Raw genomic sequence first — 26,234 nt, forward strand, 5'->3', positions numbered from 1 at the left:
ATTACAAGTTTTTACATATACTAACTCCTTTAAGCATCAAAACAACTTCGTGAAATAGGGGCTTTCCATTATTACGCCTGTTTGCAAAGCCGAAGAAACAGCAGCACAGAAAGATTAAGGAACTTGCCCAAGGTCACACAGTTAATAAAGCAGGAGAACTAGGTTTCCAACCCAGAGACTGCATTTTTTAACTATTTGCTCTTGTCTAATAAACTCTAATTTCACCAGCTCATTATTCACTAGACAAACATGAGCTGGCCCAAAGGTTTGCTGTTATAAACAATAAACATTCTTGTGTATTCATTTTACATAGTTATACAATTATCTCCATGAAATAAAGCACTGCAAGTAGAATTGATGAGTTAAAGAAAAAAGTTTTAATTTAAATACATATTGCCAATTCAGATGCATCAAAAATGTCCAGAGTTATTGAGTGTTTAATAAAGACAATGAGGAATTAGCATTCCTCAAAAATTATCAAAATAATATGTGTGTGGTTTTGCTTAGACATATATATAAATGTATTAATATAGTAAATATATTAATATAACATAGATATATGTTATATAGGTAAGAAATTAATAACAATGATTACCTACAGGTTTTAGAAGGCTAGGAACAAAGGGGAGTGGGGATAGGGTTGGAAGGCAACTTTTCAAAGCATACCTATATATAAATGTGTGTATATTACACATTAATATATATATATTAAACAATGTGAATGTCCTACCTATTCCAAAATTATATCTAAAATTATAATTTATCATACAACTCTAGAAATAGAAGAGACTCAAAAGATAACCCAGTCAAATCTCTTCATTTAATTTTACATAATTAATGATCAAGCACTTCACCCTGTATAAACTTAATGCTAGATCTGTGAGATCTTCTGATTTCAAGCCACAGCTCCACCTATTACAGTACTAGTTCCCAGTGAAAACATCCATTGATACATTCCAAAAGTTAAGTGCCATGCTAAGGTAAAATGCCACGCCCTCTTGCCCTATAAAACAGGAATCTCTATGACAAAGAACGGGAGATACTGAGTTATTTGTACATACCTCTGTAAAACTGAAGAAGAGGCCAATGCCGCCAACAAATCTCAAAACTTCTCCTGCATATTTTCCTATTATCGGAGCACAGGGTGAGCACTGGTGGCTGCTTTTCACACAGCTCTGTATCAATTTTCAAAAAAGAACTTTTATTTCAAAGTACATTTATAATGAGCAGATTAAAAAAAAAAAAAACACCCACATAAAAATGACTGTCTGGAATATCATATCCATCTTGGAGCCGTGGTTCTTTAGTAGTGTCCAAAATCGTAAGATGGCTCCTAAGATTCCCACCCCCAGGGTACATGCCGTGAATAACCACCCCTTGAGAGTGGATGGGATTTGTGAATAGGATGGATTTTCACTCCCATGTTTATGTTGCACTACATAAGACACTGTCTTAATAAAATGAAGAGATTCTCACGCTGACTTTGATGCCATGTTGTGAGATGTCTGTATAGTTAAGAGCTGACCAGCATCTAGGAACTTAGAGAAACCAGAAAGAAAATGGGACTTCAGTCCTACAACCACCAGAAGCTGAATTCGACCAACAATAGCTTGGTAGAAGACCCCAAACCTGAGATGAGATTGTAGCCCTGGCCAATACCTTGACTTCATTCTGGTGAGATCCTGATGAGCAGAGGACCTAGCTAAGCTATACGCAGGCTCCTGACTTAGGGAAACTAAGACAATAAACGGGTGTTGTTTTAACCACTAAAATTGTGATAATGTATTGTATAGCAATAGAAAACTAATAACCCACAAAAGAGGACACAACGCAGGGATGTCCAGCTCAGGGCTCAGCGAGGGGGTAATAGGAGCTTCCCCAAAATATAAACACATATAAACTTCCCAGGAGAGCCAAGCTCCAAGCTCCAAGTCAATCGCCATATGGGATTGGGTTGGACTTGGGAGGTCAGTGGTCTGGCCTGGGGCAATAGGATGGCTCTAATTGATCTATCGCTAGCTCAGCTCCCAGAGAGAAAGGGCATGAAGTTGTGATGCGGAAGAAGGGAGAGAGGAAAGAGGGTGGTTCCTTGTGTCCTCCACCCTGGGGATGTTTAGCTGGTTGAGAAGCCCAATTTAGTACAGACCACTCTCCTCCTACCACCCTGATAGCCTTCCAAACCAAGACATTTACTTGCTGATCTGCTGTTACTTCTCTTTCACAACTTGTTCTAGGAGGATTTGACTGGGAAGGAATTAGGGGCAAAGAACCAAAAGCATCCGTGCCTGGCTGGGCCCTGGAATATTCAGTATCCTCAGGATGGATATTTGAGAACAGACAATTGATACAATAGTGTACACGGAATGTAATGCTGGTATATAAAAAACACTTTAAAAGTACAATTCACCATCAGAAAGTCCACTTCTTCCATGTTAACCATTATTCACCTGTATGCAATACATCTCCAAAAAACATTGTATACTTTGTACTTACAGCCAGACAGGTGTCATTTGGGCTAAAGCTTCGGAACCCACAGCAGTTTAAATTTCTCTGGATGTCATTTCGAGCACTTGCTGTATTGTTCCAACCAACTTCCAAAAGCTGACCCTAGAAAACACATTTAAACATACATTAAAATGTGTCATCCCTGGGACTTCCCTGGTGGTCCAGTGGTTAAGACTTCGCCTTCCAAGGCAGGGGGTGCAGGTTCAATCCCTGGTCGGGGAGCTAAGGTCCCACATGCCTCGTGGCCAAAAAAACAAAACATAAAACAGAAGCAATATTTTAACAAATTCAATAAAGACTTGAAAAATGGTCCACATCACAAAAAAATCTTAAAAAAAAAGTGTCATCCCTGCATAAAATGTATAAAGCTGGAGCCTGCAACTCTTAAAACTGAGTGCACCTAATATAATACTCTTTATAAGAGCATCAAAACTTTTCAAAGGGTTACACTTCAATCTGCAACAAAAAGAAGGCATGATTTCTATCCCAAGAATAAAAAGTCTTCACGTTCACATGTGATTTAAAAGAAGCACTTAGGTCAAAGGCCTAGTTTTCAGAGTGTAGCAAGACAAATTTTCCATTGCCCCAAAAGAGAGACCCATATTCTTCAAACAAATTAGAGTTTGAAGAGAATAATTGCCAGAATGAAACCACAAACATTCTGGAGCCAATGTTTCATTGCATAATAGTAGGGAAAGACTGGGTGAACATCCATTAGCAGGAGCACTTTTTACCCAGTGAGGGCAAAATCCTACTTCAAGGATGCAGAAAATAGCAACATGTGGTGTTTTAGGGCTCTAAGCAGCTCCACTAAGGCAATGAGGAACAAAAGACTTCAGCTATGTAGAGCGAAATGGCATTCTGAACAGGAAGAAATTATATTATATTCCAATCATTCCTCCCCCTTTCTTCCTACATGTACTATGTGGTATAATAAAGTAGAAAGAAAAAAAGTCTTTGCTTACCTGTTGCTCCTGGTTCAGGGCTAAGCAAGCACATGATACGGAAAACTGGACAATAAATACAAGTAAGAGAATAATCATGTACTGAGAATCAAAGTTAAGGCTATTTCTGGAAATTCTTAAAATAACATAAAACAGAGGTACTGCCAACTTCACAACTCACTAGAAGGAGGTCACCCAGAAAACAGAACAAATGGCACTTAGAGAAAGTGCAAGAAGAATACACGTAATTTTTATTTTGATGATACACTGTAGATATAATTATACAGAAAAATACTAACAACAATTATTATTTAAATGCTGATCTATTATAGAGAAAAGACTTGTGGTTGCCAAGGGGGAGGGGAGTGGGGAGGGATGGATTGGGAGTTTGGGATTAGCAGATGCAAACTCTTATACATAGGATGGATAAACAACAAGATCCTACTGTATACCACAGGGAACTATATTCAATATCCTGTGATAAACCATAATAGAAAAGAATATGAAAAGAATATATATGTATAACTGAGTCACTTTGCTATACAGCAGAAATTAAACACAACATTGTAAATCAACTATACTTCAATAAATTATTAAAAATAAATAAAAGCTGATCTATTATAATTTCATTTAGATTAAAATAAAAATTCTTACATAGATAAAACAGGAAATAAGTAGAGCTAAATGTATGTAAGCTTTCTTAATATCAACTCTTAAAAAAAAATCATTGTGAAATTCTCAACCAAATATTAATGACTTGGAAAGGACCTAGAAGTCACTGAATCAGTTCAATGTAACTCTGAATTTGCAACACATAAATAGAATGATACTGAACTTGCAGAATACATTCGTCATGATGTGAAAAGGAGAGAGAATATGTAAACATACAATAACTTAACCCTAAGAAATGTTCCTAATGTTGGTTGGACAAATACACATAATGCTTGCCAGGAGTTGCTGTCTGGCAATTAATTTCCTTACGGTAATTTTAAATTAGTTGTAGTTATCACAGGAGTAATCAATAAGATAAGAGCAAACCCAAGTGGGGTATAAATCCCACCTGTAAAAAAGGATACAAAAAAAAGCAACACCTGATGGTGTTTCACGGCTCCGATCAGCCCCACTAGTGCAATCAGGAACAAGAAGATGCCCACTGCGATGACCACACCAACCACCCGGAGACTGGAAATCAGCCCGAAGCCGATGCCCCACGCTGCAATTCCAATTAGCAGCAGACTAACCAACTGCAAAAACAACCACAAAGGGCAGTGATGGGGGGAGGGGCGGAGGGAGGGGGAGGGAGAAGAAAGAAGGGAAAAGCGTCAATTTATGTATTAATATCAAGAACATTTTTCAGGGCTTCCCTGGTGGCGCAGTGGTTGGGAATCTGCCTGCCAATGCAGGGGACATGGGTTCGAGCCCTGGTCTGGGAAGATCCCACATGCCGCGGAGCAACTAGGCCCGTGAGCCACAACTACTGAGCCTGCGCGTCTGGAGCCTGTGCTCCGCAACGGGAGGGGCCGCAATAGTGAGAGGCCCGCGCACCGCGATGAAGAGTGGCCCCCGCTTGCCGCAACTAGAGAAAGCCCTCGCGCAGAAACGAAGACCCAACACAGCCAAAAATAAATATAAATTAATTAATTAATTAAAGAAACTTTAAAAAAAAAGAACATTTTTCAGGCACCTACTTAGTATCTTACAAATGATTGCTAACACTCAATACTAGAATACACACATGATCTCACAGATAGTATTGTCTTAACAAGTTATATTAATCCTTGGCCATGCTTTTAAAAAACAAACAATAATCTATAAAATTATTATGGATCCTCAGAGGCCGTCTGGCTTACGAAACCTAAACGATTTCTACTTAAGCTTTTGAAATAATAGCGTATGTAAAACTTTTAGACACCAACACATCTCAGTCCGACATACTGGTTTCTTCACGTGGAAATCACATATCTTTCCTTCAAAGCCCCAGACTGTAACCTTCTCTGTGGTACCTTCCTAGTCCCCAATAAACTAAATTCATCTCTCCATTCTCTGAGCAATCTCTGTTCTTCAAATATGGTTCCACTGTTCCCTTCAACACTAGCATTCTGTTTCCAAGCCTGTCTCTCCTAGGAGTCTCTGAGCAACTTAGAGACCCCATCTTTTCACTTCTCTTTATCCCCAGAACCTATCACAGAACCTCGCCTTTGGAACAGTCAAAATATCTCACAGTATTGTTGACAAAATCAATTGCTTTAGATATCATTGGCTATTCTGTGAGAATTCAAATATAGAGAGAGACTATTAAAACTTTTAGGATGAAAAGAGTATAAGAGATTTTAGCTACTTAGAGCAAAAATGGCATTCTGAGCAAGAAGAAATTATTTTACATGCCAATCATTTAATTTATATTCTTATAAAACAAAATCAAGTGTAAGAGGTAAAACACATGCCTCAATCAGTCATTACCTGTAAAACTCAAAGTTACAGTTACTTCTTTAAAATAACACTTAAATAGCATGCCATATTAAAGATTATAATCAACTGATAGAAGATACAGCTTAAATAGGTATGGGGGGCGCGGGGTGGAGGGTGGAACAGGAAAGAGACAGTATCTTCAAGTCAATCAAGAGTCAACCATTTCCTGGAGCAAGTTGACAGCTTAATACCTTGTTGGGAGGAATCAAAGTATGTAAAATAAACTTTCTAGCACCACTCCAAGGCCTAATAAACTTTGTTTTGAGATACAAACTAAATCATCACTCACTCAAATGGTTCTTTACTCAAATGTATAATTTTTTATAAGTGTAGTCATTGTTTATCAGACACAATTTTTAAATGCCTTGGTATGTAAAACTTCTTATATGTATAGACATACAAGTAAAATGGCTAAATATGGACAAATACAGCAGCTATTTGTATTTTTATCCATTTATTGTAAAGCAGCAAAACTTGAGAATGAAAGCAACTATCTGTAGCATGATAGGAACAAGTTATGGAGTTATATGGACTTGATGTTCTCCAATTGAATTAGTACACAGAGGAAGTTTTTCTTTTTAGAGGGAGAAGAAGAGGATAAACTTCTCACAAATACTGCTACCCAGAAATTAGTTCTCCTCATTTTCTCAACTGCTTCTTCTCAGCAGATCCATCTGCTTCTGTCTCATTTTTATCAACTCACAGTCTTCTCACAACTTCAAACAATCTTGGATTGAGAAAAAGTCCTTGGGCCCATCACAAATGAGCTTATTTCTGACTTTGTTATACCCGAATACAACACATTTCCTTTCACGAGGTGTAAAAGGCAGAAGCCTGAAGGAGGTGTCAAGGCAGGAGAGGAAGATAATGCTGGAGGGGCCTCACCTCAGTGAGGGGAGAGGGCAAGGCTTAGCATACTCAACAAACACTGAAGATGGTCCACAGTCTCAACACATCAGAGTAACTTGCTGTATCGGTCAGGGTTCTCCAGAGAAACAGAGCCAACAGGATATATATTGAGAGAGAGTAAGAGAGAGAGAGGAGATTTATTTGAAGGAACTGGCTGATGTACTTGTGGGGTCCACCAAGTCCAGAATGTGTAGGACGGGATGACAGGTTGGAAATTCTGAAACGATTTCAGCGATGCAGTCTTGAGACAGAATTCCTTCTCCTTTAGGAAACGCAGTCTTTGTTCTTAATGCTTTCATATTTCATATCGTACACGAGGCCCATAATTACTTAAACTCAACTGAGTATAAATGTTAATCACAACTAAAAAATACCTTCAGAGCAACATCTAGACTGATGCTTGAAAAAGCATCTTGGCATCGCAGCCCAGCCAAGGTGACATATAAAATTAACCAGCACTTGCCAGCTTCAAGTCCTGGGTGTGATGCCTATTTACTAACTTAATTAAATTCAGGGGCAGGACATTTACTCTATATTTCTTTGAGTCTTAAGGCCAAAAAGATCAGAAGCGTGAATAATACGACACATAAAATTCTTCTAATCCATAGTTTTAAAGAATCCTTTGGGAATTATACCAAATCCTTAACAACATTAATGAAATTCTTACCACGAGTTAAATATTCATCAACAAATGGTTAGTGCCCACTACACATGGAAGCCAGAGACAAGATACCCCTAAATACTGAAATTTAAATTCATATAATTTTCATGTGGAACACAATATGTTCCTTTGATTTTTTTTTTTCAACCATTTAAAAATGTAAAACCATTCTTAGTTGGCAGGCTGTACAATAATAGGCAATGGAATGGATGTGGCCCATGGGCTGCAGCTTGCTGACTTTCATTCTAGAATTCAATGTAGGAGAGAATGAAAAACTACAATGGGACAAATCATTGCTATGTCAGAGATTTTTACAAAGTGGGTCAGAGTAGAGAACAATAATCAAAAATATCCAGATAAACAGGACACATCAAAGACTGCAAAGGAACCATAACAGAACACATAGGAGGCTGAAAATGACCGCAACTGAATATTACCGTATACAGCAAAAGAATGAATGCTGTATCCCATGGCAAAAGCTGTGACTCAGTTAAGGGTCTAAAAGGGACAAGCTTATCCTGGATTATCAGGCGGCCTCTAAGTGTCATCAAAAGTATCCTTACGAGGGCTTCCCTGGTGGCGCAGTGGTTGAGAGTCTGCCTGCCAGTGCAGGGGACACGGGTTCGAGCCCTGGTCTGGGAGGATCCCGCATGCCGCGGAGTGGATGGGCCCATGAGCCACAATTACTGAGCCTGCGCGTCTGGAGCCTGTGCTCCGCAACAAGAGAGGCCGTGATAGTGAGAGGTCCGCGCACCGCGATGAAGAGTGGCCCCCGCTTGCCGCAACTGGGGGAAGCCCTCGCACAGAAACGAAGATCCAACACAGCCATAACTAACTAAATAAATAAATTAATTAAATTAAATTTTAAAAAAAAGTATCCTTACGAGAGAGGCAGAGGGAGAGTAGAGACAGAGAGAGAAAACAGAAATATAAAGACAGAGGCAGAGGGTGATGTGACCACAAGGCAAGGAATGCTGGCAGCCGGCAGAAGACAGAAGAGGCAAAGTGGCAAGGAGGCAAGGAACAGATTCTCCCCTAGGGCCTTCAGAGGGAGTGCAATTGTGTCAACGACTTGATGGTGAACTTCTGGCCTCGTGAACTGTTAGAATAGCTTTCTGCTGTTTTTAAGGCACCATGTTTGTGGTAATCTGTCACAGCAGCCCACACAAAACAGTCCTCGCATTCGCAGATGAACAAGTCAGGAATGCATGTTACAGAAGGCTGCCTGATATTTTACCATCAGCGCAATCCTTACCATATAGCTGGAGTGAATTATTCAGGTATCCCTTGTCAGTACCCTCCCAGCAAACCAAATCCTTTATTTAGAACAGCAGCATTTCAACAAAAGGAGAAAACTGCTCTCTGCTCTCTCAGCTACCCAACTTACAGGCTTATTAATAATGAGAATCCTTCCCCCTTTGAAAAATAATGTCTATAACTAAAAAGGGGGTAGGGCACTTTATCACTTCTATGAGAAGTTCTAGCTTCCAGACTAGGCTTTATGCTGTTATTGAAAACATTATCTAGAACATTCACAAGTATCTTTGCTCTGATTTTTTTTTTTCTAGGTAGGGGAAGAAAAAGGCTACACCCTTCTATGTACCTCTCTCTCAAGAGTATTCCTCACCAAGTTAGCTCTGCTGTGTCTCTAATATAGTTTTAGTTTATCCCCATCACTGATACTAGGCACCTCTCCTTCAAAAACATTTGAGAGGGCTTCCCTGGTGGCGCAGTGGTTGAGAATCTGCCTGCTAATGCAGGGGACACGGGTTCGAGCCCTGGTCTGGGAAGATCCCACATGCCATGGAGCAGCTGGGCCCGTGAGCCACAACTACTGAGCCTGTGCGTCTGGAGCCTGTGCTCCGCAACAAGAGAGGCCGCGATAGTGAGAGGCCCGCGCACCGCGATGAAGAGTGGCCCCCGCTTGCCGCAACTAGAGAAAGCCCTCGCACGAACTGAAGACCCAACACAGCCAAAAATAAATAAATAAATAAAGTAGCTATAAAATTAAAAAAAAAAAAAAAAAAAAAGTACTAACCATGTGCCACAAACTCAGGAATGACAACAGAACCACAGTGGTAGGGAGTTGATTTAAAAAAAAAAAAAACATTTGAGAGGGTATATCACTTTCTTATTGTCGTTTTAACAAATTAGCACAAGCTTAGTGGCTTAAAACACCACAAAAGTACTCTCTTGTAATTCTGGAGGTCAGAAGTCCAACACGGGTCCTCCAAGCTAAAATAACAGTGTCAGTAAGACTTCATTCCTTCTGGAAGCTCTAGGGGAGAATCCATTTCTTTGCCTTTTCTAGCCTCTAGAAGCCACTTGCACTCCTTGGCCAGTATATCCCCTTTCTCCATCTTCAAAGGCAGCTGTGTTGTATCTTCAAATTTCTCAGACTGCAACCTCCTTCTCTAAGCACATCACTTTCTCTGAGTATAAGCCACCTACAACCCTCTTATACAGACCTTTATGATTATATAGGGCCCCCAGGTAACCCAGAATAATCGCCCATCTCAAGATGCTTAATTTAATCACATCTTCAAAGCCCCTTTTGCTATATAAGGTCACATATTCACAGGTTCTAAGGATGAGGATGTGAACCTTTGGTGGGAGAAGAGTATTACTCATCCTACCATAGAACTTGGGCAACTGAGTTACCCACGTAACTGAGTCCTTCCTGCTACTCGTACTTTAAAATATTGAAAAAGACTTAACATTTTATTTAAATATTTAGCTGAGGGACTTCCCTGGTGGTGCAGTGGTTAAAAATCCACCTGCCAACGCAGGGGACATGGGTTCGAACTCTGGTCCGGGAAGATCCCACATGCCACAGTGCAACTAAGCCCATGCACCACAACTACTGAGCCTGCGCTCTAGAGCCCGTGCGCCACAACTACTGAGGCTGCGCTCTAGAGCCCGCGAGCCACGACTACTGAAGCCCGTGCAACTAGAGCCCATGCTCCGCAACAAGGGAAGCCACCGCAGTGAGAAGCCCGCACACCGCAATCAAGAGTAGCCCCCGCTCGCCGCAGCTAGAGAAAGCCCGCACGCGGCAACGAAGACCCAACGCAGCCAAAAATAAATTAATTATTAAAAAAAAAAACAACTATATATTCTCTGTGGTTGATTACCAGATCAAATTGTCATATATAAACATGCATAGAAATGATGTATGTTGATTTTAGGATAGTGAGTACAATACTTCTGGTGCGGATTGGGAAAGGGAACGGAGAGGGGCCCTTTAGCTGTACTATAACTTTGAAGCTCTTAAAAAGAGACATAGCAAAACACTGGCATTTGTGAAATCAGGCTGTTGGGATCACATGAGTACACCATATTACTTTCTGTGCATATAAAGCATTTCCAAGTTACAAGTAGCCTGAAAATGTAACAACCCTTTTCTTACTGGAACACCAATACTAAATTCTTCCGCTTTGCTTTCCTCTGTAAATTTGTCCAACTTGCCTCACCCAGCCTTTGTTCCCACAATTCCCTAAACATGGCTATTCGCATCAAGATATTCTCATTTGTCTCTCAAATATTTCACATTAATTCCCAACTGTGCATCTCCAGGTACTGTCCACATTCTCCCCTACAATTTGCACCCACTTAAGAAAAAGGAAGGCTTTCAAATGAAGGTGGTAGAGACCTGAAGACAGTAGGCAGTAATTCACTGACTCTCCACTTGTTTATAACAGAAAGTGAAGCTCTAGGTCTGTCACACTTGGGTAGACTCACGTGTGCATCTTGACACCACCCTATCACCTCCTTCTGGTACCCGACTCCTAAATACACATTCTCATTTGTAATGTAGAAGAGAACATGATTTAACGGTCCAATCAAAAACAAATTTTGCATTTATTACCACAACAGAGAAACTGTCCAAACATAAACTTACTTAAGTGACTCAATTTTCTAATAAACCCCCAAAATATGTTTGGTTTTTTTTGTTTTTGGGGTTTTTTTTAAACATTTATTTATTTATGGCTGCGTTGGGTCTTCGTTGCTGCATGCAGGCTTTCTCTAGTTGCGGTGAGCAGGGGCTACTCTTCGTTGCGGTGCGCGGGTTGCTCATTGCAGTGGCTTCTCTTGTTGCGGAGCATGGGCTCTAGGCGCGCGGGCTTCAGTAGTTGTGGCACGTGGGCTCAGTAGTTGTGGCTCACAGGCTCTAGAGCGCAGGCTCAGTAGTCGTGGTGCACAGACTTAGCTGCTCCGCGGCATGTGGGATCTTCCCGGACCAGGGCTCGAACCCGTGTCCCCTGTATTGGCAGGTGGATTCTTAACCACTGCGCCACCAGGGAAGCCCTGTTTGGTTTTTTTAATAGAGCAAAATTGAAAACAACATAAATGTTTTTGGGTGTGACTGCTGTCTCTAACACACTGTAACAAAAATCCCCAAGTACTCATAATTAACTTTTTAAATTAGAAACAACACCTAATGTTTTATGATATGCCTCTAATTAGATGTGATTATCAGTGTTTCTTTAACTTTTACTAAGAAGGAGCCTTTTAAAGATAATAATGAAGCAATTCATTTCTGAATAGTGGTAATTGTATGTTATGGTTGGTTTGTAATTTTGAAGAGAATGGGATTATGTGAAATCTTCCAAATGAGTGATACAAAAATTATGGATTCCAATAAAATTCTAACTGTATAATTAAAAAGCCTGCTTGTCACTAGAACCTGGTAGACAAAGGAACTGCATGAATTTTTTGTTTAATAATAACAACAGTTTCCTTATGAGACCAATGGTAATAGAAAGTAAATTTAGACCTGTGACAAATAGTTTCCTTCCTTTGGGAGACAGAAGGCTGATAAAAACAAATTATGGATCTGTTAACTTGTTGATAGCGATGTTTTTTATGAACAGGAAGCGCCAACCTTTCCTGTTTTCTCATTAAAACAAAGAAAAGTGAATCATACAAAAAAGAGCTTTTAAAAGAGAGAGTACAAAGGCTAAAATGAAAAGCCACGCCAAGGCAAGATTATAAAAGTGTCTACAACTGGTATTGCTTCCCCAAGCAAACCCTTAAAAAAGGAGGTGGTGGCAAAACTACTAGTGCGCACATGGATAGATTCTTTTTTTAAAAAAAATTTATTTATTTTTATTTTGGGGTGCATCGGGTCTTAGTTGCACGGGATCTTTCATTGCGGCACCCTGGCTTCTCTCTAGTTTAGGCTCGTGGGCTCAGTAGTTGCGGTGCGCGGGCTTAGTTGCCCCGCGGCATGAGGGATCTTAGTTCCCCGACCAGGGATCGAACCCGCATCCCCTGCATTGGAAGGCGGATTCTTAACCACTGGACTGCCAGGGAAGTCCCATCGATTCTGATGAAGGAGGGCACTAGCAGCACAAAACTATCTGGCCAGTGACCTTAACCGAGTCCCTTCATTTTATAGGTGATAAATCAGAGTAGCAAAATGACGTGCCCAATGACAGAGGCAGAACTGTGGCAACCTTTCTGTTTGGTGCATTTTTTTCTTCCTGTAGGACCATATCATAGTGCCTAGCAACATAGTTAAGTAATTTTTAACATCGAGATATAATAGTAAAGACAATATTATAAAGCATAAGAAACTGTAGCTCTTGCTTCGTAGCCAGGTTGATATAGCTTTGATTAGCGTCTCCTTGACTGACTCCCTATGAGATCTGGTTGCACAGTCATGTATAAACGAACAATAAGGTCCTCACTCATACGACTTTGCTATTAGTTAACTACCAAATCCTTGCTTATTCATTTTGCGCTTATTTTTCTTTTACCCGACCTAGAAAATTTGTCACATATGCCGACATTCATATACAAGCACACAGTGCATTGCCTGGAGTAGGGGAGCAAGAAATCCTAGTCAGGATGAACAGTCTTTATCTTTGAGATCACTCCAGCAAATAAAATTATTTAAAACTAATAAACATGTATTTATGCACTTTTTGGATCAATAACACGCAATGCCACTCCGGAAGAAAGAAAAAAAATGTTGTGCATAATGTTCTTTACAATCTAGCTTAAGTAGGTGTTGAAGCATTAAACCACTACAGTAGGCCTTTCAAATGATGGAGTTGCTAGAACATTCTAGAATTAGGAATAGAAGATTCAAATTCCTACTCAGAGGACAAATGATCTCTGTAGGGGACATACGGTGTTTTTACAACCCAGCACATACATTTCTTATAAAACCCGTAATCATAGTGTCTCACTGGCCCCCTCCAACCACTGCCAGCAGCAATCATGGTTGCTCATCCTCCTACCCACAGTGATTGGTTCATGGGTTGGGTCCATAAACCAACAGGGTTAATTAGTATGTCCCATATGATCATACAGGAATATTGAAAGAGGAAAAAAAGGGTTCCTCTGGTATAGCAAGCCATAAGGACAATTAAAATTGATTCTGCCAGTGGCCATCTTGCACATGGAAAGTTCTGGCCTCAAAAAGAATCTACGCAGAGGCAAGCTGGGCTGAGAAGTGGATAGAAGGAGCAAGAGAGTTCTGACCTTTTCTGAGCCCCTTGATCCAGCCATACTTGGTGATCCAACTATTGAATCTCCCAATTATATCCTTCTAAGAGTTTGTGTTATCTCGCCAACACATTCTTTTAAGTTCATTTATAACTTATAAAGAATTCTGGTTAATGCAAGCTTCATCTTGCAAGTGTTTATCGTAACATTTTTAATACTTGCAAACTTGCAGTGACCCTGTCTACCTTCCCCACTGTGACCACCTTCCCCACCTAGACTAACTCTATATCCTTCACCTTGTCAATGGGCTTTTACAAAATATGAGCACTCCCTTTTAGCCTAAAAGACCTACCTGAAACTTTTTACTGTAAGGACCAAACGAGAAGGGACTCAATGAGCCAGAGAAATGTCCTAGGCCATCTCCCTCCTGCAAACACCCTCCCCAGGCTTACCAAATTGAACTCTAGCCTCAATTTTACTGCTGAGCAGGTCAGTGGTTGCCTGCAAATTGGGAGCAAAGGTTATGTGGCAGGAGAGAGGGATTACAAAGGAGGATAAGGAAACTTTGGGGGTTGATATGTTCAAGGTCGTGAATGCAATGATGGGTTCACAGGTGTATATATGTGTCACAACTTTATCAAATTTATACTTTAAATATGTGCAGCTTATTGTATGTCATTAATACCCCAATAGAACTATTCTAACACACACACACACACACACACACACACACACACACACACACACACACACACAGAGCTTTATGAGGAAAAGCATTTTACAGCGTTATCCTTCTTCCAGCAGGGAACAAATCCTAATGCCTAGAGTTGCAGATGTAATTGGGTGACAAAGAAGAAAGTCACATACCAAGGATGGTAGGGCAGGATAACTGGGACCTTGATAACATGCTTGCATTGTGTACCTTCTCTAGATTACCTACTTCTAGACATCTTGCTACGTGAAAATAACAGAGCTTACTATTTGAAGCAGCAGTAGCTGGGTTTCTATTACCAGCAGCTGGACTCTATGCCTAATATGGTAGTCTTTGATGGTCTTTAATTTAAAGCCAATAGATCAGGTCATTCCCATGCCGGCTATCTTTTGTTCCTAATCTCAGAATAAAGTCCAAACACCAGGCTGACAAATCCAAGAATGTGAAGGGCCTGGCTTACCTCTCGAGGTAACTCATTAGCCACTATTCCCCACCTCCAGTCATACTTTGAATTCTTCTAATGAGCCCTCTACACTTTGAGTGCCATACAGTCAAAGCACATGTCGACCTGATATTCCTAGCATGTGGCTAAGTGCCCGGTACAGGAGAGGTACTCCAAATACACTGCAGACTGAAAGAGCTCATGATCTTGTTCATTATGCTTTAGGGATAGGCAAATGCTTATTCCCTAACCTAATCAATATTTGGGGTGAAGAAATCCAGCCTAATGGTGTCCCAGATTATTCTTTCTCTATATAACCTATAAAAGAGAGTTTCATTCTTTCACCAAATATCCACCACATTGCAGAAACAACATGCAAAGAGAGACCTGAATCATTTCTAGAGCAGCTACATTTTTTGAGCATCCAAATTCTACCAGGGTAAGTGAATTGCTTTGAGGACGAAAGAGGAACGTAGAACCTTTGAAAAAACTGGATGCGATTCTGCAGTTAAATCATTCAAAAATGTTTTGTCAGCACTAAAGCAAGAGAGAAGACGTGATGATAGTGGAGGGTAAGAATCTTAAAACAGTAATAAGATTTAAAAGGACTATACCACGAAAATGTAATACAGCATCCACCGATACATTAAAAACTAAGGCCCCAGACCTCTCCATGTCATAAGAGTAATTACACTTGACACTGAACTCTCCCTCTGAACTTCTGCCTAATGTGAAAAATTGAAGAACAATTCAGTGATTATCAAGCATGTGTTTCTTTGATACCAAATACCTGGACGGAAATTTGAAAATTCTGTAAATAATCTGGATATTGCTAAATACCCAGACATTTAGTGTTGAAGCCAAGACCGCAGTTCTTCGTCTCATTTTCATTCCTCAAATGATACGAGGAAGGCTGATGTGCTGTTGTCACATAGTTTTCTTCTCTATGTTCTCCTTGGTGCCAAGCAGATTGCTTTATACTTACAAGGCACAGAATACATAATATATAATATCTGCTGGGAAGAAATTATGTAAAGAGAATCAAAATAAGGCATCCTGACTTGCCATTTTCCAAGGATAACTAGTTTGAGGTAGCACTCACAGCTGCCAACAAAGTTTCAACCCCACCCTACATCTTCCTTCTTCGGAGCAGTTTTGGGAGACAGGAAGTGGAATTATGGGTGAAACAGCCCTGCACTGCCGCCTTCATTCAATCAACTAAATGCCAACCATATGGCAAGGCTGTGCTGGGCATTCAGGAAAGCCGGAGTGATTGGGACACGGTCGTTACTGTTGAGGGACATATAGTCTATCATAAGACAAAATAAAAGGGTAATTGCTTTTTTCAGTGACTTCTTCATTGATCAACCTAAGAATCATGTCTTAGTCCTCATCTTACTTAGCAGCAGTTGACACAGATGTTCAACTCTGCCTCCTTAAAATGATGTGCATTTGGCTTCTAAGACACCCGCCTCTATCAGGTTTTCCTCCTATCTGACCGGCCATTCCTTCTCAGGCTCCTTGGCTGGCTCCTCCTTGTCTCCGAAAACTGTTACTATAAGAGTGTCCTTGGTTCAGTTCACAGATCACTGCCCTTCTCTACCTATCCTCACCAACTGGTTGATTTCATCTAGTAGCAATTCTAAATACCACTCTCTACATTGATGGCTCCCTGAATTTCAACCTCCAGCTATTCCTCTCCCCTGAACTCCACTGTTATTAGACTACCTGCCATCTGACATCTCCACTTGGGTATCTGATTGGCATCACATCTAATACTGAACCTCTTATTTTCCTTCCAAAGCCTGGTCCACCCACAGTCTCCCCATTCCTGTTAATAGCAGATTCAGCAAGCCAGTTGTTTAGGCCATAAATCACAAGTAATCTGTGACTGGTCTCTCTCACATCCCATTCTCATCCATGAGGAAATTATGTTGGCACCACCTTCAAAATACACCCAAAATCTGACTATTTCTCTTACTTCCATTGCTATAATATTGGTCCAAACCTCCATCATCTTTGCTTCAATTACTGCAGTACCCTTACAGGTGATCTCACTGTTTCTACTTTTGCCATCTATAATCTATTCTCAATTCAGGAGCCAGACAAACTTTTAAATGAAAATCAGTCCCAAAGCCACCAATGGCTCCCCATTTCCCTTGGTGTAAAAGTTCAACTCCTTCAATCTGGGTCCCAGAAACTCTCTGACTCATTTCCAACCACTCCACCCACCCCTTGCTCACTCTGTCCCAGCCACAGGAGTCCTCTCTGTCCCTTGCATAAATCAGAAATACTCCTTCAGGATCTTCTCAAAGGCCGTTCCCTCCACTGACGTTTTCCAGATGTCTGTCCGTCATCTCCTTCAAGTTTTTGTTCCACTGCTGTCTTACCGAGAAGGCTAATCCCGACCACCACATATAAAAATATGCCCTTATCCTCCCTTACACCCCCCAATGCCCCACTGTGCTTCAGCCTTCTTACTCCATTTTTCTCCATAGCATTTTACCTTCTAACATGATGTATAACTTATTTGCTTATTTGCTTATCATCTACCTTCCCCCCCAAACGTAAGATCCATGAAGGCAGGAACTTTTGGTTTCTTTTGTTCACTGCTGCTGTTGCTTAATTAATATTATTGGAATGAATAAAAGAAAATTTATTTGGTTCGTCTTAACAATATGTTTATATTAGACTAATAATAATAAATTAGACTAATAATATAAAGTCTTACAACACTGACTCTCAGCCCTCACTGTAATTTAGAATTAGCTAGGAAGATTTTAAAAAGGGTTTTTTTAACCAAAAAATCACATGTCTCCTCCCTCTCTCTGAATCCTGATTGAATTAGTCTGGGGTGGCACTCAAGTAGTAAGATTGATTCCCAAGTGAAAATTTAAGGAAACAATTCTTTCTGACTTAAGAAACGGGAGGCTTTATTTGAGTAGTTTTACAAAGACAGAGCAAGGTATTAGAGGTCAAGAGCAGAGGATCAGCAAAGACAGGCAACAAAGGGTAAAATGTCTGGGGAACCCTCTGTGGCTGAAATATACGAAGAGATGCACACGGGAAGAGCGGATGGTGAAAGATCTTGAATGGCATGCTAAGGAATTTGGGTTTATTCTCTGAGTTTTCATCCACTATTACAAGTGCATTATCCATTTTACAGTGATAAGATAATATGGAGGAACAATTCAGGTGAAATGTGATAAGAAGGAAGACGAACTAAACCTAGCCTGTCTTCACTAGTAATTCATATGTGTTTGAGGTGATGATGGCCCACTTTTAACCTACCTAAAACTGTATGCAAATTAAACCACTGAGATGTTCAAATCTCACTTTTCAAATGTAGGCTGAAATACAATTATTCCCCTAATAAATTTTCTTTCTTTGTAAAAGCCTCTCAATTATGTTGTTAAACTTTGTGAAAGAAAATAACCTCATTTCAAGTAAGAAATGGCATAAATAGCACATTTCGGTAACTGTTTTAAAATCAAAAGTTGGGAAATTTCACAAACGTATTTAGCACAAAGGCCGACTATGAACACCAGCTCAACAGCATCGTGTGGAAATTCCAGGTTCTGTAAACAGTGAATCATTTTAAATTCAAAATCCAAGTAAACATTCAGCAACCACTTAAATATTTTAAATTCACTCAGTAGTTTGAACAAGGGCCGAGAAATAACATAAGCCTAACCACACATTAAAATATTAAATAAGAATAATTTGAAAAATAATGATCAGAATTTTGAAAAATGTCAAATACAATAATTTGAAGGCAATTACAATAAGCAGATTTTTTTCTTTGGCTGAAGTATTAGTGTTTTTCATTTATTTTGGAGTAGAAACTGAACAAAATTATACTTTTCCAGCCCTCTAATGACCAGAATAGGACTTTAAAAAATGTACAGGAAAATCGTTCCAAACTTATACTCACCATACCTCAGTCATTTTTTTCTTACAACTGAAAGATTAATATTACTGTTTTGAGGGTATGAACTCTTGACCCCGTAGGGCCTGCTTGAGTTAACACCAGCCTGTAAGTGTTAGAAATCCCAGTAGCTTGAAAACCTTTCCATTGTAACATACAGGTTTGTAATTCAGAAATTTAAAATAATTCAACTTTTTCCACGAAGCTGTAACAACTTGCTCTTTTTTCTATAGCACATCCAAAGCATTTATCCACATTCTCTCCTTTTATCCTAACAACTCCACAAGGGAAGAATGAAAAATATCATCACCAGTTTATAAATGAAAAAACTGAAACTCAGATGGAGACCTTTGCCCAAGGTTAAATTCCAAGCAAGTTGTAAAGTTGGTATTCAAATTTAGGTTTCCTTCCGAAACCCAGCTGTTTTTCTCTCCATAGACTGTACAGATATATATATATATATATATATATATTTTTTTTTTTTTTTTTTTTTTTAATCTGCTATGTTTTACCTATTTTAAGACAACCTCAATTTCAGAGATACCTAAAACGCAAATAAACATATGCCTTAGAATGAATGTAAATTGGTATAATTTTTGACTGCATGGAGATTTTTTCCCCAAAGCAACCCAAGATATAGAAAAAATATTGCAAAAAATCAACAGAAACAAACTTAGATTTTAGAAGAATAAATATAGACTAAGAAACAAAACTGAAACTTCTGAAATGACCCTTATTTAAAGACCATGAGTTATTTTCTGTTCCTTACGTTCTTAATTAAAACTATTCATACACACACACACACACACACACACACACACACACACACATACATATAAACAGCAGCCGATTCCTAGAAGTCTTTTCTTCTCTGCTTAAGAAGCACAAGGAGACATATTCAAAATGTTACATATTTTAAATTATTTATTTATTTATTTATGGCTGTGTTGGGTCTTCGTTTCTGTGCGAGGGCTTTCTCTAGTTGTGGCAAGCGGGGGCCACTCTTCATCGCGGTGCGCGGGCCTCTCACTGTCGCGGCCTCTCTTGTTGCAGAGCACAGGCTCCAGACGCGCAGGCTCAGTAATTGTGGCTCACGGGCCTAGTTGCTCCGCGGCATGTGGGATCTTCCCAAACCAGGGCTCGAACCCGTGTCCCCTTCATTGGCAGGCAGACTCTCAACAACAGCGCCACCAGGAAAGCCCCCTCAAAATGTTACATATTTTAATATAACACTTATTTCATACCTCCTAAAATTCCCCACGAATCACTAGGAATAATTAAAGTTATTTTTCACTTTTTGTCAAAATAATTTCAATCAAAATTATTTTAAAATCAACGATTAAAAATAAAATAGACTGTTTTCCCAAAGCAGTTTTCACTTGTGTTTATATCCTGAACAGTATCAAAAAGACCAAGCTATTTCCACGCTTCCCCAATTCAATCATACCTTCTTCTCCAACCCACAAAGATCTACCCTAGTCCTAAATTTTGTGGCACCTAAAGTCAGTCCTTCCCTTATATAGCATTAATTTTTCCACTCCATAAATCCCAACTAGATCCTGTCTTCACAGAGGAGGTACTTGCCTTTGTATGTGTTTATTATTTCCCACAGTTCTCAGCAGAATGCACACAGTAAGCAAATGTTTATTGACTGAAGAAAGCTCTTGAGATCATATGTAGAGAAGATAGTGAATGAAAAAGAGGCTTCATAAGGCATGTTGATTTCAAAGCCCAGTTTGGTTCACTGCTGTATTCCCAGACTGAGAACAGTGCCTTGCACACAGTAGACACTCAATAAATATTTGTTGAGTGAAGAAACATTCAGTTTCTATAAATGTAGGAAGTTCTAGAGCAAGTCACTCTCTTTTCTATAACACCATGAAAGTGCATGAAGAAACCGTAGCTTCTCCCTTTCCTCCCGTATCTATAAACTGTTGATATTCACTACACTAATGTAAAGTTGTTCATTACTAGGGATTCTATTAATTAAAACAACCAAACCATAAACAACAACAAAAATCAGCCACGCCTTTGGCTAGTGATCAAAATTCCATGACAAGTTTGGGCGGATGTTCCATCCAGCGTATTTTAATGACATGCTTTCTGGACTGGTCACGAATTCTGCCCTAATCTCAAGGTCATAAGCAGGCCACCTGAGCATGTGGACAGTTAGGCTGCCCTAAGTTCCTCAAGAAAATGCTTCAAGGCAAGAGTGATGACTCAGAGCAGACCATGGCCTTTACACCTGCCACACCCGTATGCAATCCTGGCTTTACTAACACTTTTAGAAATAATCTCAGATTCAATCCCACAACTTTGAGCTTATTTCGGAGGCAGTGACCCAGATGGGACTGGAACCTATAAAGGGTCCTCCTATTCATGCCTTAAAAAGAAATGTCTCCCAAGTCTTCAGCCTTAACCTTGCCCCCAATCACTTCACATTTCCCATCTTAAAATGTTGAGGTGAAACCAGGGAAGATACAGAATCTAAATAATAGCAATGGCACATTTTCAGCATCTATTTAAGACCTGGTTCAACGTTTACCTTTCATTCATTTCCAGTTTAAACTGCTGAACCCATCTAAACTTGTTCACAATGTATAAGCAGTAGACACTAATTCATTTTAAGAAATATCCTTTTTCTAAAAAGCCTTAGGGCTTCCCTGGTGGTGCAGTGGTTAAGAATCCGCCTGCCAATGCAGGGGACACGTGTTCGAGCCCTGGTCCCGAGCAACTAAGCCTGTGTGCCACAACTACTGAGCCTGCACTCTGGAGCCCGCGAGCCACAACTACTGAAGCCCACACGCCTAGAGCCCGTGCTCTGCAACAAGAGAAGCCACCGCAATGAGAAGCCCGCGCACCGCACAAAGAGTAGCCCCCGCTCGCCGCAACTAGAGAAAGCCCATGCGCAGCAACGAAGACCAAACACAGCCAAAAATAAATAAATAAATAAATTTTAAAAAATAAATAAAAAGGTTTAGATTTAAAAGGGCCAACCATCTTTATGGTCCTGTGAATTTCCAATTAATTTTCACTACAGAGCTACTAAAATCAATAGAATACACTCTGAAGGTCAATAATTTAGAACAGATATAAAAGTCTTATATAATATGCTCCTTCAGAATTACCTTTCTCTTTGCTTTCCGGATACACAAGAGATACAAGTAGAAATGACATATCTCAAAAGCAACAGAACCAGATTTTAAAATAACTTGCCTTTAGAAAAAAGAATATATACGGCATATTAATCTATATAGACCTCCTCAGTGACGTAAGTATGCAACGCAGACATTCTACTGTGTGTAAGCAGATACTATAAGGTTAAACGTCTGGCAAACAGGTAACTAAATCATGAGGGGGAGGGGCAGAATTCAGAGCATAAAATGGGGAATGTGAAGTTCTAAACAGGCCATTCATGCTAATAAAAGAAAATACCTGCAGAATTGGTCAGCTTTTACTTAATAAATAATCAATGTGATAGGCATGTTCAGGTGAGACAAAGGTGAATTCTGATCTGAAACTTGACATGGATCTCCGATTACAAGGACCTGAATCACCAGGTGGTCTAGAATTTTTCCCAAATCTAGGATTAGTGACATGTTGATTAGATTCCTACTAACTAGTCAGAAAGACATACTTTTTACAGGTTTATGTCTTGCTTTCAAAGCTTTGCAACCATGTTCACATACAATGGAACAGTAATGCTAAAAGGACCCAGCCTCTCCCTCCTGCTGGGGACCACAGGCAGACTCTGCACTCCAAGGACGTAACCTAAGCTTGCACAGATGGCCTACCTCTCTGCTAATGCACAGGAGCTGGGTTCGTTTTCAGGGTGGGTGCTGCAAAACAAACCCAGGTGTATTTATAGAAGGGAGCAAGACTATGATGGAGGGATGATGACAGAAGATGAAGTTTCTTCCGCATGGTAAAGAAGCCTGTGGAAAGATCTGGATCCCACAGCCTGGGTTCCACTTCTTGACTCGCCAACTATCAACTATGTAAAGTTATTAAAGCCCTTTTCGGTCTATTATCTTACGTATAAAATTTAGACAATGCCCCTTGCCTCGGATGATTGTCAGAAAAAGGAAAGTGTATGTAAAATCTGGGACGCGGTAGGCAATCGGTAAATGGCAATCTACTCTCCCATCCTCCGGTTCACCCCGAATTGCCCCTCAAAAATTATAAACATACACTGCAGGGTTAAAACTAAAAAGCCCGAGCTGGTTGGCAGGGAAAGAAACAACCTGGGTGGAGGCTCGCTTATTTACTGGAGAATTTAGCTTAAAATGGATTTAGGATATTGATAAGAGGGGAGATACATGGAAAAAGCATCAGGTATAAGCAAAACTCCCCCTCCCCCAACTCCCGCTCCCCGCAAAAAGACATTCCTTTATGTAAGCACGAAACAAACTTCGGAAGCTGCGGATATCCTGTGAACCTACTCGGCGGCCTCAATTAAAATCACAGGCGCACGTAGAGCTAAACACGACGCACACCATCCATATGCCGCCTTGTCAGTTTCAGATCACGCTATTTTTGCAAAACTGTCCTCAAACCAGAGGCGGCTCCCGCCTCCAAATCCGCCCCAGATGGGTTTGGGAGCCAAGAGCGAGTTGCAGAAGGGATAAGGATGGGAAAGTGGAGATGTCTGGTCAAATAACTGAAAAACAAGGCGGTGGGTGAGGGGGCGGGGTAGAGCAATGGGGAAGAGACGCGGCCAGTGAGCCAGAAAGACGGCGGCTTCACAATGAAAGGAAGAGACTGCGACAGTCGCCGGCTCCTGGTCCCCGGCGGGGACGGATGGCGAGGCCGGGCGGGGGAGGCCAGAGCGTGGGAAGACAGAAAGGGGGTGCGGGATGAAGTGAGCGAGTCATTGGACAGACAGGGAAGTCACAGGGCACCCGAGCAGGTGCAAAGCCCCCAGGCTGGGAGGAACGGGCTCGGGATACTCACGGTGTAGAGTAGGTTGAGCGCGCACAGGCAGTTCTTGGAACACGCGAAGCCCCCGCAAACCATCTTGGAGCCTGCGGTTTCCGGCAACTGCAGGTAAAGTCTGGCTCCGGCGGAGCCTCCAGGCAGCCTCTTTGTCCTTGCTTTCGGGGCCTGGCCGAGGCGGCGCAGCAGCGGGGACGCGGGGGGGAGCCCGGGGCTTGGGCAGGGACTGCAGTGAGCGGCACGCCCGCGGCGGCTCCTACCCGCTCTGGAACCTGCGGCCGCAGCTGCTGAAGCACGAGCCCGAGCCCCGCCCAGACCCCCCGCCTCGCCCCGCGCGCTGATTGGCCGCCGGCGGGGAACAAAGGTAGAAATATGCAAATAAATGCGCTCAGCTAGCTGGGATCAGGGAGGGGAGGGGAGGGGAGGGGAGGGGAGGGGAGGGGAGGGGAGGGGAGGGGAGGGGAGGGGCGGGGCGGGGCGGCCCCTGGGAGAGGGGGAAGGGGCGGAGGCCTTGAGGGAGAGTGCCTGAGGCCAGAGTGTGTGGCAGCGACCTCGCCGCGGGTTCCTGGGGAGCAGGTGAGGAGAAGAGGGCGGGACTCCACGGAGATCCACGCTGGCAGGGAGAAAGATGACAGCACCTCTCGGTTCTTGGCCCCAGCGGGTGACGTGGCACCATTTTGAATGAGATTTTAAAATTAAGCACCTGGCCTTGTTTGAATGAAGGAAAAAAGGAAGGAATGAAGCAATAAATGAATAAACGTGAACGATTTAAAAGAAAGAATGAAGTGGGGGAAAATGAAAGGAAGAAAATAAGTGAAAGAATAAACGGAGAGATGAAATCTCTGCTTTTCTCAGAAAATAGGTAAGGTATATGGCCCATAATTGTGACTCTTGTCAGGTCAGATGTATCCTACAGGGATTTGCAAAAATGCTGATAAACTTTATCATGCATGCAAAAGAAAATCAAGAGGGTTTTTTGTCTTCCAATCCTGCATTTCAATAAGCTGAGGGTTCTTTCCCCACAGATAACTGTGAAAAATTTTAAATGACACAGTCTCCACCTCCGTCAATTCATTATCACTTTGAGTGTCTACTATAGAAATGTTTCATGTATCCTCAGATTCCTCACCTAAAAATTAGGATATTAACAGTATGTCAAGCGCTCTTTGCAGAGCGCCTGGCACAGTGTAAGGACTCAGCTAGTCCTTAATATATGTCAGCTAGTATTAATATATCTAACAGTTTTTGAAAACCTGCTGTGTTCCAAGCACTAAGCTAAGCCAATAAAGGTTTGGTTATTTCATGGTGCCTTCTGCCAAAAAAGGTTCTTAGAGAGAAATATTCAGGTACTTATATGAAACCTAAGGGTTCATGCTGAGTAAGTTATGTGATAGCAAATGATACTGTGTATATTAAATAAAATATTTTAGCTGATAAAAATAATTTGTCTTCTTGGAATTGTCTGCTTCCTCTCCTAATCTCTCTTTACCTTCCCAGACCCAACTTCACCAAGAAAGCCACATTAATTCTTTAGCCTTGGTATTCCACATTAACCTTTTGTATACACCCAAATGAGTTCCTTTTTTTTTTTTTTTTTTTTAATTTTAATCTGGAAAATGACCCTCAAACCCAAATAAAACTTTGTGGCTCAGCTTTCCATTTGAGAAGCCAGAGGCTTATTAAAGAAGAAGAATTAGGGGGGAAATCTATTCTTCCTCTTCTCATTTCTGGATGTCACCAACGTTAGTACCACTTCAACATAACTCAACCAACTGTGACAATTCTTTATTTGCTTTCTTCATAATACACTCTACTATCTGCCTGTGGGTTGAATTTCTTACTTTTTCTCATAGGAATGTCCCCTATCAGTCAGGGGCCCAGCAGGAAGGAGGTGGCTCATTTAAATGACTGAGAAGAGTTTAATAAAGGGACTGTTTTGAAAAATATGGACAAGGTTAAAGGAAGCCAACAAAGGATAGTGAAGCCAACAAAGGATAGTGAAGCAGCTCAGAGCTAGCAAGAGCAGGTAGTTATTATAATTCCCCTTAAGTCTGGGGGGCAATTTAAGGGAGCAGTTACGGAAACCAGGCAAGAGCTAAAGTTGTAGGAGGGTTGTATTAGGAGTTGCGGCCTTTAAGAGAGAAAACCAAGAAAGTACTGCAAATTGGAAAACAAAACAAGTGAACATAGCGGGATTCCACCTTAGAATTTGGATGTAGAAATTTGCAAAAGACCATTTGCTCCCACCCCAACAAGAATGAGCTAGAAAAGCT

At 40.9% G+C, this 26,234-nt stretch overlaps 1 protein-coding gene across 1 annotated transcript in view; it reads right to left on the reverse strand.

Annotated features, from left to right (window-relative positions):
• TSPAN13 (tetraspanin 13) overlaps nt 1–24,263 on the reverse strand; it is a 31,059-nt gene extending 6,796 nt beyond the window's left edge. Inside the window, exons 1-5 of the mRNA XM_082398595.1 lie at nt 23,980–24,263; nt 4,526–4,693; nt 3,471–3,551; nt 2,494–2,607; nt 1,062–1,175 (exon numbers count right to left, since the gene is read on the reverse strand). Of these exons, the coding sequence (XP_082254721.1) occupies nt 1,062–1,175; nt 2,494–2,607; nt 3,471–3,551; nt 4,526–4,693; nt 23,980–24,042 (540 nt within the window). The 5' untranslated portion in view covers nt 24,043–24,263. The remainder of the gene's footprint in view (nt 1–1,061; nt 1,176–2,493; nt 2,608–3,470; nt 3,552–4,525; nt 4,694–23,979) is intronic.
• Nucleotides 24,264–26,234: the final 1,971 nt, after the last annotated feature.

Source organism: Balaenoptera borealis (assembly GCF_965194805.1).
Source record: "Balaenoptera borealis genome assembly, chromosome: 7".
Lineage (NCBI taxonomy): Eukaryota > Metazoa > Chordata > Mammalia > Artiodactyla > Balaenopteridae > Balaenoptera > Balaenoptera borealis.